Raw genomic sequence first — 19,492 nt, 5'->3', positions numbered from 1 at the left:
ACTTTAGATGTGATCCTCTTAAGACCTTCAAAATATCAGAAATAGCATTTAGCAATAGCATTTACATTTTTCCAGCGATGGAGGTGGAAACGTCCTATAACATGGGTTGATTCCATCGCTTGCTCCGAAATAGGCAGGAAAAACAGACTTGAAGGAGTCGATGCCACTAGGGAGCAACCCCAACTATCCCTTAGTCTTTTTCTTGCCTCGTTGCGAATAGGCTGTGTTTTTCCTTTTCTCCTCCTTCTTTGACTTTGTCTTAAATACTTTAATATTTCTTCTAATATTTCTTCTATTCATGATCTGTTCTCTCCTGCCTTGACAACTACCTGCAAAAACAGCAATGTTTTCTTTAGTCTTGCTCTGTCCCTCAAATGGCTGAAACAAAGCCAGGCAGGGAGAGACAGTTCAAAAGCTGCTGTGTTGTAAGCCAACTAGGCCCAACTCCAGCATTAAAGAAGAAGAAGACAGCTCAGCCACGTCTGGCTGAAGGGGCTAAATAGTGAACTCAGAACTCTCTAAACTGTTTACAATCTGTAAGGTAATTGCCTCCAACAAGCTGGGTACTCATTTTACTGACCTATAAAAGGATGGAAGGTTTGATCATATGGGAAAGGCGGCATATAAATAAAATATTATTATTGAGTCAACCCTGGAGCCCTGGAATTGAACTCACAATGTTGTGGCTGCAGTACCGGTATTTAACCACTGTGCTACCAGCGCAGAAATCACTGAAATTGGTGATGAGAAGTGATGTCACATCACCTCAGGTGCATGGAAATGAACCTGTGCAGCAAAAGGAGGCCCAGCATAGGAAATGGTTCCTGCCACGTATATGATTGCCCATCCCTGCTGTAGATGTTTAGAGATGTTTCTATCAGTTAAATACATAGACACACATGTATCCTTTAAATTGGGAAAAAACACACCCTTTTGAGACATATGCAGTGAGGTACTGTTCACTATTTTATTTATTTATGGTATTTATACTCTGCTCTTCAGGCCTAAAGGCTCTAAGAGTGGCTTACAGATACTTATTTAGGGCTTACAGATACTTATTTAGATGGTTCTCTGCCCTCAGGCCTACAATCTAAAAAGACATGACACAAAAGGAGAAGGGATTGATGGTGGGGAAGGGGATCGAGTCCAGTGGTTCTTCTCTCCCTCTGCTCTTGGACCATGGAAGATGGACTGGGAGAGCGGGCCCTTCGTCTTGCTCTGGTTAGCTCTGATGGAGCTGGGCCTGCCTTTTCACACCCTCCTAGGCCGGATGATGACAGATGGCTAACAACTGTAAACAATGGCTAGCAACTGTAAACAATTTAGGGGCAAAACAGATGGTGGGTAAGCATCTTTGAGTGTTGGGTCGGGGCTGTAGCAATCGCACACTGTGGCCCTGATCTGGCATTTTTCTGGCCCCAAAAGAAGCAGAAAAAGGGCCCCTTTGCCACCCTGTTGACACTTTTTGTGCTCCTTTTGCCGTGCGACATTTGAATGCTGCACCAAAGGAATACTGTACTGTGATGCCGGGAGCTTGGGGGTGGAATCAGGCCCAACTACATGTGTGGTGTGCTGTCGCCATGCCCCACTCCACCCCGAAGCCAGCCCTTTTGGCTGGTCTGTTTAGCCTCTTAGTTATATGCAAGACAACTGATTAGAAACAAGTTTCAACCAATAAACACCTTTCTTATAACATCTCAGGTGTTGGTGAAAAACCAAATGGAGAGGAGAAGCTAACACGCAAATTTGGAAGTGGAAAGGTGTTCGGAAGTAGAGGTAATTTTACTCTTTTTTTCAGTTAGGGATGTCAAGAAAGGGCTATTCATGATTCCTGAAATTTTATTTTAATTGCATACAAGTGTTTTGATGAACGAACTTAGCCAAATAGCTTACATTATATTAGTAACTTACAGATCATACAAAAATTTTATACAAATACAGTGGTACCTCGGGATACGAATTACCCAGGTTACGAATTTTTCGGGATACGAATAAATCCCATAGGGATTTATTGTTTCGGGTTACGAAGGTTTTTTCGGGTTACGAAATTAGCCGCGGAACGAATTAATTTCGTAACCCGAGGTACCACTGTACTTTTTTTGGTTAATCAAGATTGAGAATACAGTGAACCTGGTAAAACTAGCCCACTGTTCTGCAGTACTTGATAAAAAAACACATTGATGCTGAATGTAAATCATGATAATTGAATCCAGTGTAAATCTAAATAGAACTATTTATTTTAATATAGAAAGAATTAGTTGGTGATTGTAGGTGCAACCTTGTTCGTAAAAATATGTATGTGACGTGACACTGTTTTGCTTCTTTTCCCTATTGAACATGTCTTAATACTAGACTAATAGAGTTCATAGAATCATAGAGTTGGAAGAGACTACAAGGGCCATCCAGTCCAACCCCATTCTGCCATGCAGGAACTCTCAATCAAAGCATCCCCAACAGATGGCCATCCAGCCTCTGCTTAAAGACCTCCAAGGAAGGAGACTCCGCTACATTCCGAGGGAGCGTGTTCCACTGTTGAACAGCCCTTACTGTCAGGAAGTTCTTACTAATGCTGAGATGGAATCTCTTTTCTTGTAGCATGCATCCATTGCTCCGGGTTCTAGTCTCTGGTGACACTAGAGGTGTGGATAGTCATAACAAGACATAGAAATTCTGGAAATATGACTGTTTCTCAGTGGTACTTTGGACATTCATGTAAATTATGCAAACTATGGTCAGAATTGTAGAATACTTGTTATAGATTACTCTTGCTTTCTATAGGTGTACCAGGAAATAGGTTTGAAGATAGAAAGTGTTCACCTTTTGAGAAAGGTAAGCTTCCCAGGAAACTTTTAACAAGCTGTGATATGGATAAATCCTAAGAGTTTTGAACATAATTGCACAGCTGTGTCTCTTATATTAGCACATGCTGCTATATCTCATCTTTAGATTTATGAATTATAGTAACAGGTATCTTCTGTCACTCATGACCAGGACGTTCATATGATATACAAATAAATTGCTGTTGAAGGTAGTTGGGTTAGCTGCTTGAGGAAATACAATGTAGAGGTATTCATATTGCGGGACCTATACTCAGAGTATTCAAGATAAATATTCTGGGTACTTTTGTTCCTGTAGACCAGGGGTAGGCAACCTTTTTGAGACGGGGGCTGGGTTGGTGTCTCCCAAACAATCGGGGGGCAGCCCAAAATTTTTTTTTTAAAATAATTAAATAATACAGGACAACATTTTCAAATGTAGGACACGTTTTTAAAAAATGGAGGACATGCAAAAAATCGATGATTTTTAAAAAATGTTAATATAAATGCATGTTTCTTAGGCATGATCAAAATGGAGGACATTTGGGCATTATTCCTAGACAGATGGCAGAAATGGACTTCCCTTTCTGGCCAACCCCCCCTCCCCCCATTCCAAATAGCACATTTGGGCATTGAACATGGCTTTACTTAACATGGCAATCTCTTGCATATTTCAGAGGCTTATTGCATAACCAAACCCTTTGGGTTTCACACTGAACATGGGTTCGCATGGCTATGCATATTGAACATGTCAAGGTGGTTTCACAGTTCTTGCACCAAGTGTACTTCTCAGAAGTGTGTACTTGGTCAAGGGACTTTGGTTTTTCTTCACTGCGCATGAGTTTGTAAAAATCACAGCAATTTATATTGGCCTTGCCTCAGAGGCTTTCTGATATCAATATCACCATTAAAGAACCAAAAACACACACAAAAGGCACTTTGGAAAGTCACACTCTCTCGGCTTAAGAAACAGTGCCTGCGTGCCTCTCAAGCTGACTCATCATCATCATCACCACCACCACCACCACCACACTATCACTGTCAAAACAAGGGAGACTTGTTAGCATTCAAAGCACCCAAAATAAAAATTTAAAAAACATTGAGGCCTCTGACCACTCACCACCTCTTCCTTCCTCCTCCTCCTTCTGCTCCCCCTCCTCCTCTTCATCCTCTTCTATCTTCTCCCCCACCCCCTCCTCCTTCTCCTCCTGCTCCCCCCTCCTTCTGCTCCTTCTGCTCCCCCCTCCTCTTCCTCCTCTTCTTTCTTCTCCTCCCCCTCCTCCTCTTCCTCCTCTCCCTCCTCCATACGCCGTGCAGCCTGGGGGCGGGGCGGAGGAGGCAGAGGAGAAGGAGGTGGGCGGCGCGGGGCTTCCTCCTTTGCCTCCTCTGTCCCAGGCCGCGCGGCCCTCCTCTTCCTCCTCCGCGTGGTGGAGGAGGAGGATGAGGGCAGCGTGGTTGCGCGGCCCAGGAGGAAGAGGTGGTGGCGGCGGCGGCAGGCCGCATCCGGCCCGCGGCCCAGGAGTTGCCGACCCCTGCTGTAGACATTGTCTTGAGATTCCATATCACTGTCCAGGAAATCATTTTTCCCTTTGTTAACATGATTCCTCATGTCTCATTAATTTCCCCAAGTACACTGAGGATTGGAGCCTTCAGTAATTTTGGGCACAGAATTATGTAAATGTTACAAACCCACTCATGGCTTGTCTGTACAACATGTTAATTGCTGGGCTGCAATTCATTTTTCAAAATTACTTTTTTGTTTTGAAAATCAGAAAGTGTTGGCTTTTAAATTGATGTGTTTGCTGGAGTAAATTTTTTTTTGACAAATAGTCTTTATTTTTTCTGATGCATTTTAATGTAATTTTTCAAATTGCTTTGTGCTGTGCTGTGTTTAAATAAAATTATTTGGTATTGTTTTTATATACAAAAATATTTTGAACAATATTTTTAGTAGAAATAGTAGAAAAGTGCATAATGTATCAGTGTAACTTTCTGGGTTGCTGTTCACTGGAAAGTGGTGGAAACCACCAGCAGCTGCATTTCTATACTGCTTTATACTGAACAAAGCAGTCTAAGTGATTGAAAGCAATTGAAAGGGAGGTTTGGTAAATGTTTATTGGGTAGTTATTGTTAACACTGAAATAGAATAAAACCTATCTGTATGTGATAGAATTGTTTTGTTATGGAAGAGATGATTGGCTAATTTATGCATTCAAAGAAACTAGAATTAGTTTCAGTTGATTTGAAGATGTTCATATTTTGACAAGCGTCAGAAATTGCGGCTAGCTATATTTCATAGTGAGCCATTACTTCTTCTGACTAGTTGTAGAGTTCAGTTCTGTCACAACATTGCTACACTCAGCAATAAAAAGTTAGGTTGGTTTAGAAATCATTTCATACACATAGAACTGTGTTTATGAAAGGACAGTTATTTAGGTATTCTTTTTCATTTATTTAAATCATACCCTAAGCCACAAGACTTCAAGGCAATGTGCAAAGAACCATTTAAAACAATTTAACTTAGTCCAACATGTATAACACAACTTAAAACAATTTAAAAGTGTATAGTTAGACAGCATCTATAGACCCCAAAGAGTTTTTAGCTTGCAGCTAAAATGAAGTCACTATTAATGCCAATCAGGCCACCAGAGGGAGTGCATTCAATTAGGGTACCACAGTCGAGGGAAGCCCTCTTTAGTTTCTCCACTTAGTATGTTGCTTCCAGTACTGGAAAACAGAGTGGTGAGGGCATCTAGCAGGACTTAATTGTTTAGACAGTGACACATACTATATCAGGAATGGGAATTCTAGGTCATTCAGGGCTTTAAATATCAACACCAGCACCTTAAATTCAGACCAGAAGTCATTTTAAAATATTGATTATTTTTATTTTTATTTTATTTTTTGATAATATGGGTTAGGCTTATTTTTAGATACTGTTTAGCATAAAGTCCTAGGTGCTCTTGCTGGGTAAAGGGTGGTTTGGTGGTGTCTTTTCTGTAGATAGTTCTGCCTTTGTTTTTTAGTTTACCTTTGGAAAGAAAACTGAAAGAATCTATAGCAGCACTATTGGCTAATAACTTTGGTTACATGACCTTCCTGTCTGTTTCTGGGCAGTGATGGATGTAATCTTTCTGCATTGTTTCTTTTTCTGCACTACCCTAGAATGGACTTCCAACAGCTTGTAATCCAATGTGCCATTTTGAAGACGCACTCCCTGTTGATTTGTTTCTCTGCTCAGTCCAAAGGGCTGGTTTTGACACAAAAAGCTTTGCACGGCTTTAAGCCGCTAGTGCTTTCTGGATGAGCTTTCTCTAAAGCAGAGGTGGGCAAGTGTGGAGGTCTAAGGGGCTGCATTAGCCCTCCAGGAGACCTTGAAGACCGTTCCCAGATGTCTCCAGACAAAATGCCCCATCCTAGGCCCTATAGGGTATTTTGAGGACATGCAAATGTTCAAAGTTTTGTTTTTGCCCCAGGAGAGTCTAAAGGGGGTCCAGGTGTGGTGAAAATGCTACATCTCCACAGCCTCAAAAGGTATTTTTGGGACGTTTCAGGGGGTCAGGGGATATAAAAACAGCCCTGTAGTCACATGTGGCCTGTGGCCTGCACTTTGCCCACCCATGGCTCTAAAGGAACCTTACCAAAAGTTTTTAGCTTCTATTAACATTTAAGACCTTTCTTTCTGCAATCCACAGGGCTACTCTGAGTGTAGTGATGAGACGGAAGCCTCCCACTGCCCTTTGTATATTGGATTTCCCCTTCATTTATACTTGACTGCTCCCAATTTTTTTCATTTTTGATGGACTATGCAAAGACATTTCCCTTCTCAAAAACTTTTATTAATTTAGCAGGCTGGAGGCTGTGATTATTTTTGCTGTTTACTCTCTTTCTGTATGGGGGATGGCTTGAGTCCTGTGGGTGACTTTTAAAAGATGTACAGTAATTTGTGTTTTCATCCTTTTTTAAGTCACTTCAGGGCCCCTTTTGGTTGTGGGAATCTATTCATAAATTTAATTAATTGTTTATAATGTATTTTTTTCATCATGGAAGGAGTTGTTGATAGTGAGGACAGCCAATCAGACAGAGCAGGTCTAGGGAGAGGAGGTAAGTGCATAAATTAAAACAAAGAGTCTTACTTCTTAATTCTTGTTTGTTTCAAGACAACAGAAATGGGATATATAGAGAATACAGAAAATCTGTTTATACAGTATACTGTTTGTGTAATGAATTCTATTTAGCAGAATTAACTAGAATCATGGTCTTTCAAAATACTGACAGGCCATGTAGTATTTACTACATCTGATCATTCCTTCACAAAAATAAAAGTATTTGTGTTTTGCAGGCGCTCTATAAAGTATGTTAGGATGAATGGCAGTAATTCAACCAAAGACAGCCTAGCAATCTTCATAGTACAGTAGATTTGTGCCTCAAACCATGGTTTGTGCTTACAGTGGCTTAGAGCTTCTTGTTTGCTTCTGTTTGTTATTATTATTTTATTATTATATTTAAATCCTGCCCTTTTCTCCGTTTGGGGCTTGAGGCATCTTACAACATAGCCAAAAATTCACAGTATACAAAGTTAAAATTGTAATAAAAATCAGATTGAAGTCAGTTAAACATAAAAAATAGACAGTATAGCACAACACAATACTTGTTCCTTCTAACCAGTCAGTCCTCAAAGGCCTGTTGAAACAAATGTCTTCACCTGCATGTGGAAAAATAGCAAGGAGGGTGCCACTCTTGACTTCTCTGGTAAGGGTGGCAGATGTTCTACAGCGTGAGAGCAACTGCCAAGAAGGCCCTTTCCCATGTTCCACCTGATGTACAGAGAAAAGGACCTCCTCAGAAGATCTCAAAAATGGGCATGCTCATATGAGAAAATACTGTCCTTCAAATAACCTGAACTTGAACTGTATAGGACAGTGATGGCAAACCCTCCCTGGCACGCAAAGCCATTTTGGAGGGCACACAGAGAGTCCGGAAGGTGGGGGAAGAGGAGGAACAGTTGCGTGCCTGTTCCTCCTGTTCCCCCACCGTCCTGTGCCTTCAGCTACCTCTCTGGAGACAGCAAAAAGGCCAAGGAAGGTGGGGAGAAGAGGAGGAACAGATGCACCTTCTTCTCCCCCCCCCCCAGCCTTTAACTGTCTTTCGGGAAGGCCCGCCATCAGAAGTCCTGCTCTTGGAAGGCTACCTGCTCCTGAAAGTAACACCCAGTGCTGGAATACCTTAGAGTTTGGGCACTCAGTCCCTAAAAGGCTCACCATCACTGGTATAGGACTTTATAGATCATAATTAGCAATTCAGAAAATACCAATAACCACTGGAGCTGTTGCCTCAAGGGAGTTGTATGCTTTGCATCTCAAAGCATCTTTGCATCTTCTGTGGCAGTCAACTATCAATACTGCTCATCTTACCATCCAAAACAGGCCTCTCTTTATGGCCTCTACAGGCCTAGTCTTGCATGCTTTGGTACCATCATTTCCATCTGCCACCAGGCTGGGAAAGGTACAGCCCATTCAATGACAGGTGGGTAGAGACCCTACTGTCCATATCCTTTATTACCAAGATTTTCCTGTGATTGTACATCTGCTGAATTTGGAGGTCCCCTGATCCCAAGGACACCATCATAGGCATCCTTCTTGTGCCCATTTCCATCTCTTCCATCTGATCAGTTTCCTTCTCCAGGTTGACTAGGATCAGCTAGGTCTGAGAGTGCAATGCCTCCGGCTCCTTGTCCCTCACAACTATATACTGCTGCATTGGCAACTGGTTCAGTGCAGTGCACTTCTCAGCAGTCCTTCCCTGGTGGCGCAGTGGTTAAATGCCTGTACTGCAGCCATTCACTCAAAACCACAAGGTTGCGAGTTCAAGACCAGCAAAAGGGCCCAAGCTCGACTCAGGCTTGCATCCTTCCGAGGTCGCTAAAACGAGTACCCAGACTGTTGGGGGCAAATTAGCTTACTTGCTAATTAGCTTACTTGCTGTTCACCGCTATGATCTTTGGAATAGTGGTATATAAATAAAACAAATTATTATTAATTATTATTATTATTGTGACTCTTCCTCCATCTGATATCTTTATTTCTTGACATTCCTCCTCCACTCAGTCTTGGTTCCCTGTTTCTGACAATTCTGATTGTGATTTGTGTTCTACCACCTAATCAGTCTTTGAACCTGACATGGCCAATGAGGACCTGCCATTTTCACCAGATGATGTACATTCATATGCTGACTGAGGATAGCCAAGGCATTGGAACTGAAGATCCACCAGCCGTGTACCATAGTTCCTGACCCAGTCTTTTGTTGTACTGACTCTAAAGCTCATCCTCCAGTGGCTATTCCATTTTTACCTGGTTTAGTACATGGTAAATGTTCCTGGAGGTCACCTTAGTAGATTAAACATCTTTTTTACTGTATCAATAACCTGTGTTGTGTCGACTCCAGTTGTACCATGCTTTTTAAACATCCATTGCCTAACTCAGGCGGGTTACAGACTGCCGAAAAGCGGCAGCCTGCACCCGCCCCTTTCCCAGCCGGATTGGGGCTTAGTGGCTAGAGCGGCAGCCGCTGAGGCCCCAATCCGCCGCTTTCCAGGCTGTGGGGAAGCGGCAAAAGGCCCCTTCCCCACAGCCCGGAAAGGGGTGTCCTTGGGGCTTGAAGCCCCAAGGACACCCCATGGCGGCAGGGAGGAGGAGAAAGGGGCCGCTTGGCCCCTTTCTCCTCTGTGTCGCTGGGTGCAGCCGTCTGAAGGCTGCACCCAGCGACGCAAACGGCAAAAGGAGCTCCGTTTCGGAGCTCCTTTTGCAGCCAGGGAAGGGGCGCACTATGCGTCCTGGCACGGCGTGACGACGTCACGTCCACCCCGCCCCATGACGACATCATGTCCGCCCCGTATAGAGGCGGCGCAGTCGTGACATCGTAATGACGGTGGCCATTTTGTGTGCGCTCCGTGTGTGCTAGGATTGGGGGTGTCCGGAAAGGACGCCCCTTTCTAACCCTAGCACGCGCAGAGCGCGCTCTTTTAGGCCCGTTTGTAACGGGCCTCAGTCATCATGAAAATGGTTGTTGCTACACTATAAGGGAAGCTGCATTATATCCCTGGCGATAGTGCTGGCTACAAGCTTGACTCCATTCTTTGAAAGGCCCTTGTCATGTTTTCTCTTTGAATTTTCAACAAACAGGTCTATATGGGAGGGTATCAATAGTGTCTCTGAGAGGAAATTTGCCCACTTTGTCAAGGTTCCTGAGGAGGATAGGAAGACTGCCTCCACTTTCCTTCTTGACATTCATGCCGTACATGTTTAGCAAATCTCTACTTCTAGGCATGCTGCTGATTGTGTGGTGAAATAGATTGCTGGAGCTAATGCTTTGAGATGTCAGGCTTGGCTTTGTTTGTGTAGTCTCTCCGCTGAAGCTAGAGCCATTCTTGAAGATATTTCATTTGATGTAGTGGGCCTTTTCATGCCACCATGAATGAGAAGTTGGATGTGGAATAAGACTAAGAAGTATACTCTACAACTATCTTTTCCCCATTACAATTTTATTTATTTATTCATTTATTGGATTTTTATCCCACTTTTCTCCCAAAATGGGATTCAGAAACAAATAGAACTCTTTGTGGACTTGTCATTCCTGTTCATCTTCTACCCAACACTTCTCTTCACCTCTGAAGCAGCTATGTCAAGGATCTTCTAGACATGTCCAACACTTGGACAAGTGTCATTCTTACAGAAAGAAGCAATCTGATTTGGAGTGTTGTGTTTGACTGTCCTTGTTTTTCCATTGGCCGCAGTCCCCCCTATGATTGCACATCTGTCTCAGTCCCTTCTAACTTGGGATTTGATAACCTTGGATTCATGGAGAATCAACGCTGTTGCCCATGACTGTACTAACAGGTTCTGTACTGTCCCAGCTCACAGTGTTTATCATGCACTAATCTCAAACTTTGTCCAAAAAGATCAACACCCTTTCCCACAAGAGCACCATAAAGATGGTACACAGCTTCTGCACCAGATGTTATTGCAGTCTCCATGTTACCATGTCTCTGCTCCACAATCTTGCCCAAGGTAGTTATGGAACTCATAAGTGAGGTTGTAAAATTTCCACAGTGCGTTTCTAAATGGGTGGCATCCACCATCTGAGCGTACCAGACCTCCGGTAAGCCAACCTTCCTCTGTTCTCATTTCATGAGAGCTGTGTTCATCTGCTTTTTTGGCCGCATGTCCATTCAGAGTATCTGACAAACAGCTACTTAGGCTCAGCCACTTACCTTTATAAAACACTATTATTTACCGATTTGATGTTTGTGCCAGAGACACTACTACTTTTTGGTTGTCTGTGCTTTTTTGTGAGCATAGTCATCTTTCATCTAGGTGTGTCTAATTTGCTTCTGAGTTTGCTTGAGTTTCCATGAATGAAAAGAGCCACTGTAAAATAAGTCCCATTGTAGTAAGGCAGTCTAGAAGGATGTTGTAGTTTTTGCTATCAAAAGCTGTTGAGAAATCCAGAACCAATGGAGGAGATCCACCAGCCAAGTCCTGTCATGAATCATCTACCAAGATGATTGCCATCTATCATTTAATTTTGTATGGTCCTTCCCTTGTTATTAGTATTTATTTATTATTTATTATATTTATTTGTATCCTGCTCTTTTCCCAGGACTGGAACTCAGAGCGGCTTCACAGCATTAAAAACAGTACAATTAAAACATTTTTTAAAAAGTACATTAAAAAGGAATTAAATTATTATGGTATTAAAACAGATAGTTATTAAAAGAATACAACATATTTTAAAAAGATAAAACTATATATAGAGGAAAAAATGGTAGCAAATTTTTAAAATGGTCCAATATTCCAGCCTGTTCATATAGTAATTCCTTAAACACCTGTGTGAACAGGTAGGTCTTCACCTGCTGGTGGAAGACCATCAAGGAGGGAGCCATTCTGATCTCCCTGGGTAAGGGGTTCCAGAGTCTAGGGGCAGCCACTGAGAAGGCCCTCCCTCATGTCCCCACCAACCGTGTTTGTGATGATGTTGGGACAGAGAGAAGGATACAGTGTGCCTTTGACTTATGTGGGCAATCCGCTCTGGACCCCTTTGCCTAAGGCAAATAGTGCATATGCTTGAACCCTATTGAAAATAATGGGGCTCGTGCATGACGCGTGGTGTGCATAAGCTGAAAGCCGCATAAAAGGCACCCACATACGACTCAGGCGCACTGTACTGTGACTTCTGAAGAGATGTGTAGAGATGTGGTTTGTCAGTTGAGATAATGTTTTTAAAGCACTATAATTGAAGTGCTTCAATTATGCTTTAACATAATGTCTGAATTGGGTTGATGTGCCTACTAATATCCTTTGATGTTATTGATTAAGTATTATTTTTCCTTTTGGGTGTTCAAGGAATGAGTGATGGTGTTCGTAGGGGTGGAAGAGGATCATTTCGAGGTGGCAGAGGAGGATTTGGGCTATCTACAAGTATGTACTGCAGCTTACTGTTGATTTACATTATGATTGAATTATTCCAATCCTATCTTTAAAAAAGGTAGGATTTTGATTGAGATGCAATTTGGTATTATCCATAAATCCATTTGTTTGAAAACCATTTTGTGTGTACTTCAGACTTACAATTCATATGGTACTCATTCTGTCTTAGAAATAAACAATTCATTATTAGAATTTAAAATACTCTTTATTTTTCTATGAAACATTTCTGATTCATAAAACTGAAGAAGTCTTTGTGTGGATTTTCTTATAATAGATGATGAATATGAGAAGCAGGATGTAAGACCAAATTCTGGTAACTTTGGCTTTAAAAGAGGAGGTTTTGGTGCTTCAGCAGGTAAGAATTAGAGTGAAATATACTTGCTTATGGTTGGATTAGTATTTTCATATATATTGGTGTTAGTCTGAATTTGGAAATTGTGCATGGGGATGTTGGCAGTGGATGTGGATAAGTGGTGGCACAAGGGTGGCCAACCATACGTATGCACAATCATGTGGAAGATATGCACTCCACCCTTTTGAAAAAAATCTTGCGAGCCACCTTGAATCCTTTCTGATAAATAAGATGTGGTAGTTCATTTATTCTGATGGGTAACCATTACATTTTTCTAAGAATTATCATTTATTTTTCAGGTGACTTTGAAAATAGAGGTAGAGGAAGCAGAGGTAAACTTCTGTTTGTATAGTTGCTCTTATTGTATAAGAAAGATGAACAGCCCACAGAGATACATTGCAAGTTCTTGTTTCATGGTTTTTTTAAGACCATAAGAATTCCATCAGATATTCCTCAAAACAGTCCTGTTTAATTTTGGTCATTGTTTATTTTGCAGCCCAATAATCTGTTTCATCTCAGTTAAGACCATCTGTAGTTTGAGCTGTAAGACTAAGGTTCTTCCATATAGCTAATGCCACATTCTTGCCTGTCCCATTTCATTGTATTGTTGTGTTATATTCCAAATCATTGCATTATTTACCATCACACACATATCCACTATAACATTTAACAGGGGGATACAAAGGAAACAATGAAGAAATAACAGGAGGTCCTGGAAAAAGTAAGTATTTAAAAAAAGCAACTTCAAGAATTTTTTATTACAGTATTTATTTCATCCTTCTTTTAATGAGTTGTTTTTTTCTTTTCCTAATAAAATACTTATTTCATTTAAGGTATGTGGAAATCAGATGGAGACACAGAAAAGGGTGACTGTGGAGGTACGTTTAGTTAAAAGAAATGAGATTCAGAGAGTGACCATGTTCAAATGATTGTATGATCATTGAAAGCTTTCATGATACAAATTATACTCTGAGAGAAGAATATGCTTAATATTTTTGGTTTTCCTAGTGGTGATTAATAAGTTTTTACTTTTATATTTGCAGGTCCAAAGGTGACATATGTACCACCACCACCACCAGATGGTGAAGATGCCATCTTTGCACGTTACCAGACTGGAATAAATTTTGACAAATATGATAACATACTTGTAGAAGTTTCAGGACTTGATCCCCCACCAGCAATACTGGTTAGTGAACTTTGTCTTTAAATACATCTATTTTAAACACCTACTAGAAAACTAATAGATGAAAACCAGTGGCAGTTTTTCTTAAGGACAGTTTATATTAGTTTTGAATCTAAAATGGCACAGGTTGCTTTTTAAACTCCTCCTTTACAATTTTTCCACAATACAACATGTGTAATGTTGTATGTTCTATATGTAATGCAATTTTTAAAAGATGGCCCAATAAAGAGGAAACAAAATGTCTGATTAAAGTCACTTGAATATGGATCTAAACCTTTTTGAGGATTTGATATGAATCTTGTAAAGTAAAACATGCAGAAACTGTACCGTCATACATAATTTAAGTTTTCTGAAATTCATCATAATGTAAGTTTTAAGTCTGGATTTTCTCCTTGTCGGAAAAATTAGGCCAATATTTTCTTTCAACCATTTCCAGCAGTAGAAATAATTCCCTATATATGGTGAAGGAGACATCCTATATTGGGTTATCTCCTGTCACCACCCAGGCTAGGCAAGGGTCACATGAGAGGAAGTTAGATAATGCCATGCTCCTAACTCCACCCCCAGTTCCAGGTTGTAACTGAGAGGGAGTGGAAAAAGGAAGATGATAGTACAAGGCAGAACCAAGAGAAGAGAAAAACAGATCATGCCACTACTAGAGTGGGCTGGATATCTCCTTCCTCATACATGAATGGACTTTAATGGTAAGTATTGACATGCCATTCTCTGTATGCAGTGAAGGAGACATCCTGTATTGGGGTATGTCCAGTCTTACACATTTCTGTAGGGTGGGTGACTCTTAAGGTGGAAGGATCTGCTGAAGAATCATTCTGCAGAGAGAAACATGTCTACTTTATAATTCCTAGTGGATCTAGAACAATTCGACCATGTTGCTACCTTGCAAATCCATCCCAGCGAGGCATTGGTGGAGAAGGCAGTTGTAGTGGCAGGTCAACTGGTAGAGTGCGAAGTGACATGGGAAGGTTTTGACAGATTGCGAGACACACCATTAGCCAACATGCCAAAGTGGAAGGTTTAACCTCCCCTCCCCTGCAAAGAGATGGGGAGAAAAGAGACAAACAGACCCTCAGCATGTCCAAAAGCCTGCATACATTGGATGTAAGTTTATACGGCTCTACACACATCCAGCTTGTGCCAGACCTTTTCTGTGAAATGGCAGAAGGACAGAAGGAAGGAAGGAAGGACTTTGGACAGAGAACACTGAGGAACTTGGGGATTAGCATTACAGTAGCTGAGTCCTTTTTGAAGGAGCACCTGAGCGTATGAACAGAGATTGGCTTTCATAGACACGATGGTAGCTACAGAAAGAGGACCTTGATGGATAGTAGACTAAAGGGTATGGTGTGAAAGGATTCATAAAGAGCTTTAGTAAGTATAAGAACTGAATGGAGGTTCCATGTGGGAAAATGGACAACTGGAGGGGAAATGTCTCCCCTAATGTTCTTAATGTGAGGGTGAGTGGAAATAAAGTCTTGATGAAGAGGAATGAACTAAGGACAGAGCAATGGTTTGGTGCTTTGAGTATTGTAGCTTTTAGGCTCATATCAAGTCCTGATGTCAAAAACCCTTAGATATTGGACACTTTGGAATTAACCCAAGGAAGGAAGGTTTCATACATCCTTACTGTGGAGGAATGGCATGAAGGTTAATAATCCTGTGAGAATAACCCAAATGTAGATATGCTTTGCACTTGGTTTCCAGGCAGCTAAAGGAAGCCAAGTTGGGTCTGGATGACGAGTAGGCCCATGAGAAAGTGTGGATCTGGGAAAGATCAAGAGCAAATTGTTGAACAGACAATAAATAGCCTTAATACCAAAATTAAAACTAAATAATAATTATTATATAGTGTCAAAACGCAATATGAAGAATGTTCTTGTAGAATCTAAAGACCAATGCAAATTTGTACTGCTAAGCCTAATTGATGAAACCAGGAGGACTGTGGACCAAATGCAGGGACAATAACAGAGAAGAATGCAAAGATTCTATCTGTAGCCAAAAGGAAAAAAAAGTCTCATTGGCTGAATAATGAAACTCCTCAAACAGTTAAGGGCAGGTGAGAAGTGAAAGGTGACAAGGTGAGAATCCTGAATGTAACTATTCAGCAACTAACATCTAGGGGTAGCCGTGTTGGCCATATAGCAAATCCTATAACATTCAAACAATGATACCTTTATTGGGCCAACCAAAATGCACAAGTACATGTTGCAAGCTTTCGAAGTCACACTGGCTTCTTCATCAAGCAAACAGGAGGAAAAAAATTGAAGATGTTAGTCATAGGCCTGCATTTTTTGTTTCTGGTCTTAGTTCAGATGGTAGGAAGGGCTATCTGCAGGCTGGCACCTCCTTCTTTGGGCATGCAATCACTGGTAGATTTTCAAAGTCAAGGAAATTTAGTGTCCATTTGCAATTCAAGAAAGATGTTTCCTTGGATTCCAACATGTCTCTTCCTTTGTGAAGCCACAAGCTCCTTTGTAGGTAGAGAACATTGAATTTCTCAAGAATTTTTCATGTTTTGCATCAGGAAAACTTTAGGTGGGCTAGAGGTAAAGCATGCTAATCAGTGCCAGTATTAGAAAAAATGCTTTACCTTTGTTGGAGGCAGAAGCCTCAGATGGCAAAGTCCCAGTGCACTGGCTCTCTCTTTAAAATTTCCCTGTGATGGCTAAAATGTAATATCTTGAAATCCGCAAAACATCTAGGGGATAGCCCTGTTAGCCATATAGCAAATCTTATAATATCCAAACATTGGCACTGATTGGCATGCTTTACCTCTAGACCACCTAAAGTTCGAAAGCTGGCAACATGTACTTGTGCATTTTGGTTGGCCCAATAACAGTATCATTGTTTGGATATTCAGCAACTAGTGTGTGGGAACAAAGAACTGTTATAATAATGAGTGCAAATAAATGGAAGAACATAACAAAAATGCAGAATCATAGACCTTCCATAAGATCCAAGAAATTAAAAAGGAATTTTAAGCCCAGAGTATAGAGACACCAAATAATCCACAAGGAAACATATATAATTATGTCAAAATAAAGTTTAGTGGAAGCAAAACACCAAAGAACTATACAAAAAAGATAAAACAAGCAAGTGTGAGCGTTAAGATCTGCTGGGGAGGGCTTTCTCTCAGTCCCACCACATCCACAGACACATTTGATGAGGACGTGGGAGAGAGCCTTCTCTGTGCCTGTTCCCAGGCTGTGGAACGGCCTTTCGCAGGACGTCCAGTTGACCACCTCCCTGCTCTTTCTGCAGGTGAAGACATTTTTATTCAGGCATGCCCTTGAATTTTAATTTTGAATTTTAATTATGGAGTAGTAGTAGTGTTAAGACGTGGGGTGTATTTTTAATAATTTAAAATTATGTTTTAAAATTATGGAAATTTAGTTTCAAATATGTTTTAGTGTTTTAATTGTTTTTTATCTTGTTTTTAAATAACATTGCTTATTTTTTTTAGCTTAATCTTTTTTTAAATTATTGTAAATGAAATGAAATTTATTATGGTTGATGACCAGCATAAAATTATTGTAATACACCTTTAATTCCATCTCTAGAGGAAGGTGGGCTGTAAATTCAATAAATAAATAATAAGAAATAAATAAGAATGACAGATACCTTCAAAGTTAAATTTAAGCATTCTCAGAGCACCTCAGGGAATTGAAATGAGGATGTGTGTGTGTGTGTGTGTGTGTGTGTGTGTGTGTGTATATATATATATATCCATATTTTCCGGCGTATAAGACGACTGGGCATATAAGACGACCTCCAACTTTTCCAGTTAAAATATAGAGTTTGGGATATACTCACTGTATAAGACTACCCCTCTTCCAACGCACACCAAATAAAAAAATTTTAAAAATCAGATTTGATTTCAATATGGTAATTTTAATTCAAATGACATGCAGGTACTTAGCAGGAAACCTTGTTGTATACAAAGCCTGCTTGGATTGGTCAGATCTCCCTGCCTGCCCAGCCCTCCCTGTCTCCAAGACTATCAAAACGGTAGCTGATTTCATATGGTTGCCATATATGGCGGGGATGCGGCTGCGGCCGTTTTTGAGTTTCCCCCACCATATGCGGCGACCATAGATTCTCCATTCCGGCTCAGAAGTTTCAGCACCTGCCCTATAAGATGACACCCAGCGTATAAGACGACCCCCGATTTTTCAGAAGATTTTCCTGGGTTAAAAAGTAGTATTATATGCCAGAAAATACAGTGTGTGTGTGTGTGTGTGTGTGTAATGAAATTTCAAGGACAAGTCATTTGAAGATGAGCCCACAATTTTAGAATATGAAATGGAAAAAGCTGTCAGAGAGCTTAGAAGAAACAAATGACCAAGAACAGATATCATACCAGTAGAGCCCTTCCAAGCGGTAGTACAGAAACCATGCAAATTCTAACATTTGTCAAAAAATAAGGAAACCAAAAGAATTCCAGAAGAAAATCAACCTGCACATCACTAATTATAGCAAAGCTTTAATTCATTATATCACAGAGAAAATGCATTTATTTCCACCCCTTGAAGTTTGGACAACAGGACTTTCTAAGCAGAAAGTTGAGTCTGGAGACTTCTGATGTCCAACCGAAAAGTCCTGGAAGTTTGCATTTGGCCCAAGGGCTGGAGAGTCCCCATTTCCTGCAGTCAGTCTTTGAGAGATCTGACTTCCTTATCATTCATTTGATTAATGAATTTAACAATTTGATTAAATTAATTTTAGTATGAAAATTGCCCTTTTGTCTGTTCTCAACTGCTTTCCTATGACTCCTCTAAAAAAGAGAAAAAGAAGCATCAGCAGAACAGACAGATAGCTCAAATGTAGCTCCTTCAAGCTTCCTTGTGCTGCTCAGCAAGCGAGAGACGTGAATATTGTCAGATCAGTTTCCCAGTCAACTACCATTGTGCCTGATCTTGAGTCACAAGGGAATTAGAGGCTTCCTTCTGTCACAAACTCCAAGTAGCAAAAGTTAGAGCAAAACTAGGAAAAACACTAAACCAAACCATAACTTCAAAATACAACTTGGAGAATATCTCTGAAGAATTTAAAGACAATGTGAAAAACAGATTTGCTTTACTAAACCTAATAGACCAGGAAACAGATGAACTCTGGTTTGAAGCTAGCAACATTGTCAGGGAGAAATGTAGAAAGACACTATTCATAACTAAAGAGAAGATAAACCTCAATGGATGACAAAAGAAACTCTTCAAGTAGTTTATCTTAAAAGACAGAAAAGAAGTACAGTGTCTCTCCATATTCATTGGGGTTAAGGGTGAAGGAGAAGTTGCATCATCTAGACTTGTGGATGGCTTCAGCCTTCTACACTGATAGGACGTCAACCAATCAGACTTCACAAAGACTTTTTGTGTGCTACTCTTCAGCAAATAAAGGACTGCCTGTTTAGCTGCTTCTTGAAGTATCATCTGTGTGTCTTGCCTACGAACTGGCTTGGAAGGACCCTCCAGCTTGAATCCAGGCCCATTGCATGTGGACTGCTGCTGCCTGCTGCATCTTAGACTTTCTTGGCTCAGGGACTCAGGGACATTTATTTGGCTGCTACTTTGGTCAGAGCCAGTGACTTTTATAACTCATTACAGAATGGACTTGACATCTCGAGCTGATCCTGTCTTCAGGA

General features: G+C 40.8%; 1 protein-coding gene across 4 annotated transcripts in view; it reads left to right on the top strand.

Moving 5' to 3' along the window:
- Window positions 1–19,492, top strand: part of DDX4 (DEAD-box helicase 4) — a 63,757-nt gene that overhangs the window by 14,732 nt on the left and 29,533 nt on the right. For 3 of the 4 annotated variants that reach the window (XM_042454857.1, XM_042454859.1, XM_042454856.1), the window contains 9 exons: window positions 1,702–1,776; window positions 2,779–2,829; window positions 6,867–6,920; window positions 12,218–12,292; window positions 12,576–12,656; window positions 12,953–12,985; window positions 13,327–13,374; window positions 13,487–13,531; window positions 13,697–13,839. In XM_042454857.1, the coding sequence (XP_042310791.1) occupies window positions 1,702–1,776; window positions 2,779–2,829; window positions 6,867–6,920; window positions 12,218–12,292; window positions 12,576–12,656; window positions 12,953–12,985; window positions 13,327–13,374; window positions 13,487–13,531; window positions 13,697–13,839 (605 nt within the window). The remainder of the gene's footprint in view (window positions 1–1,701; window positions 1,777–2,778; window positions 2,830–6,866; window positions 6,921–12,217; window positions 12,293–12,575; window positions 12,657–12,952; window positions 12,986–13,326; window positions 13,375–13,486; window positions 13,532–13,696; window positions 13,840–19,492) is intronic. The other variant, XM_042454858.1, reaches the window with a different exon arrangement.

Source organism: Sceloporus undulatus, chromosome 2 (genome assembly GCF_019175285.1).
Source record: "Sceloporus undulatus isolate JIND9_A2432 ecotype Alabama chromosome 2, SceUnd_v1.1, whole genome shotgun sequence".
NCBI classification, from domain to species: Eukaryota; Metazoa; Chordata; class Lepidosauria; order Squamata; family Phrynosomatidae; genus Sceloporus; species Sceloporus undulatus.
This window is presented reverse-complemented; position numbering and strand designations above follow the sequence as displayed.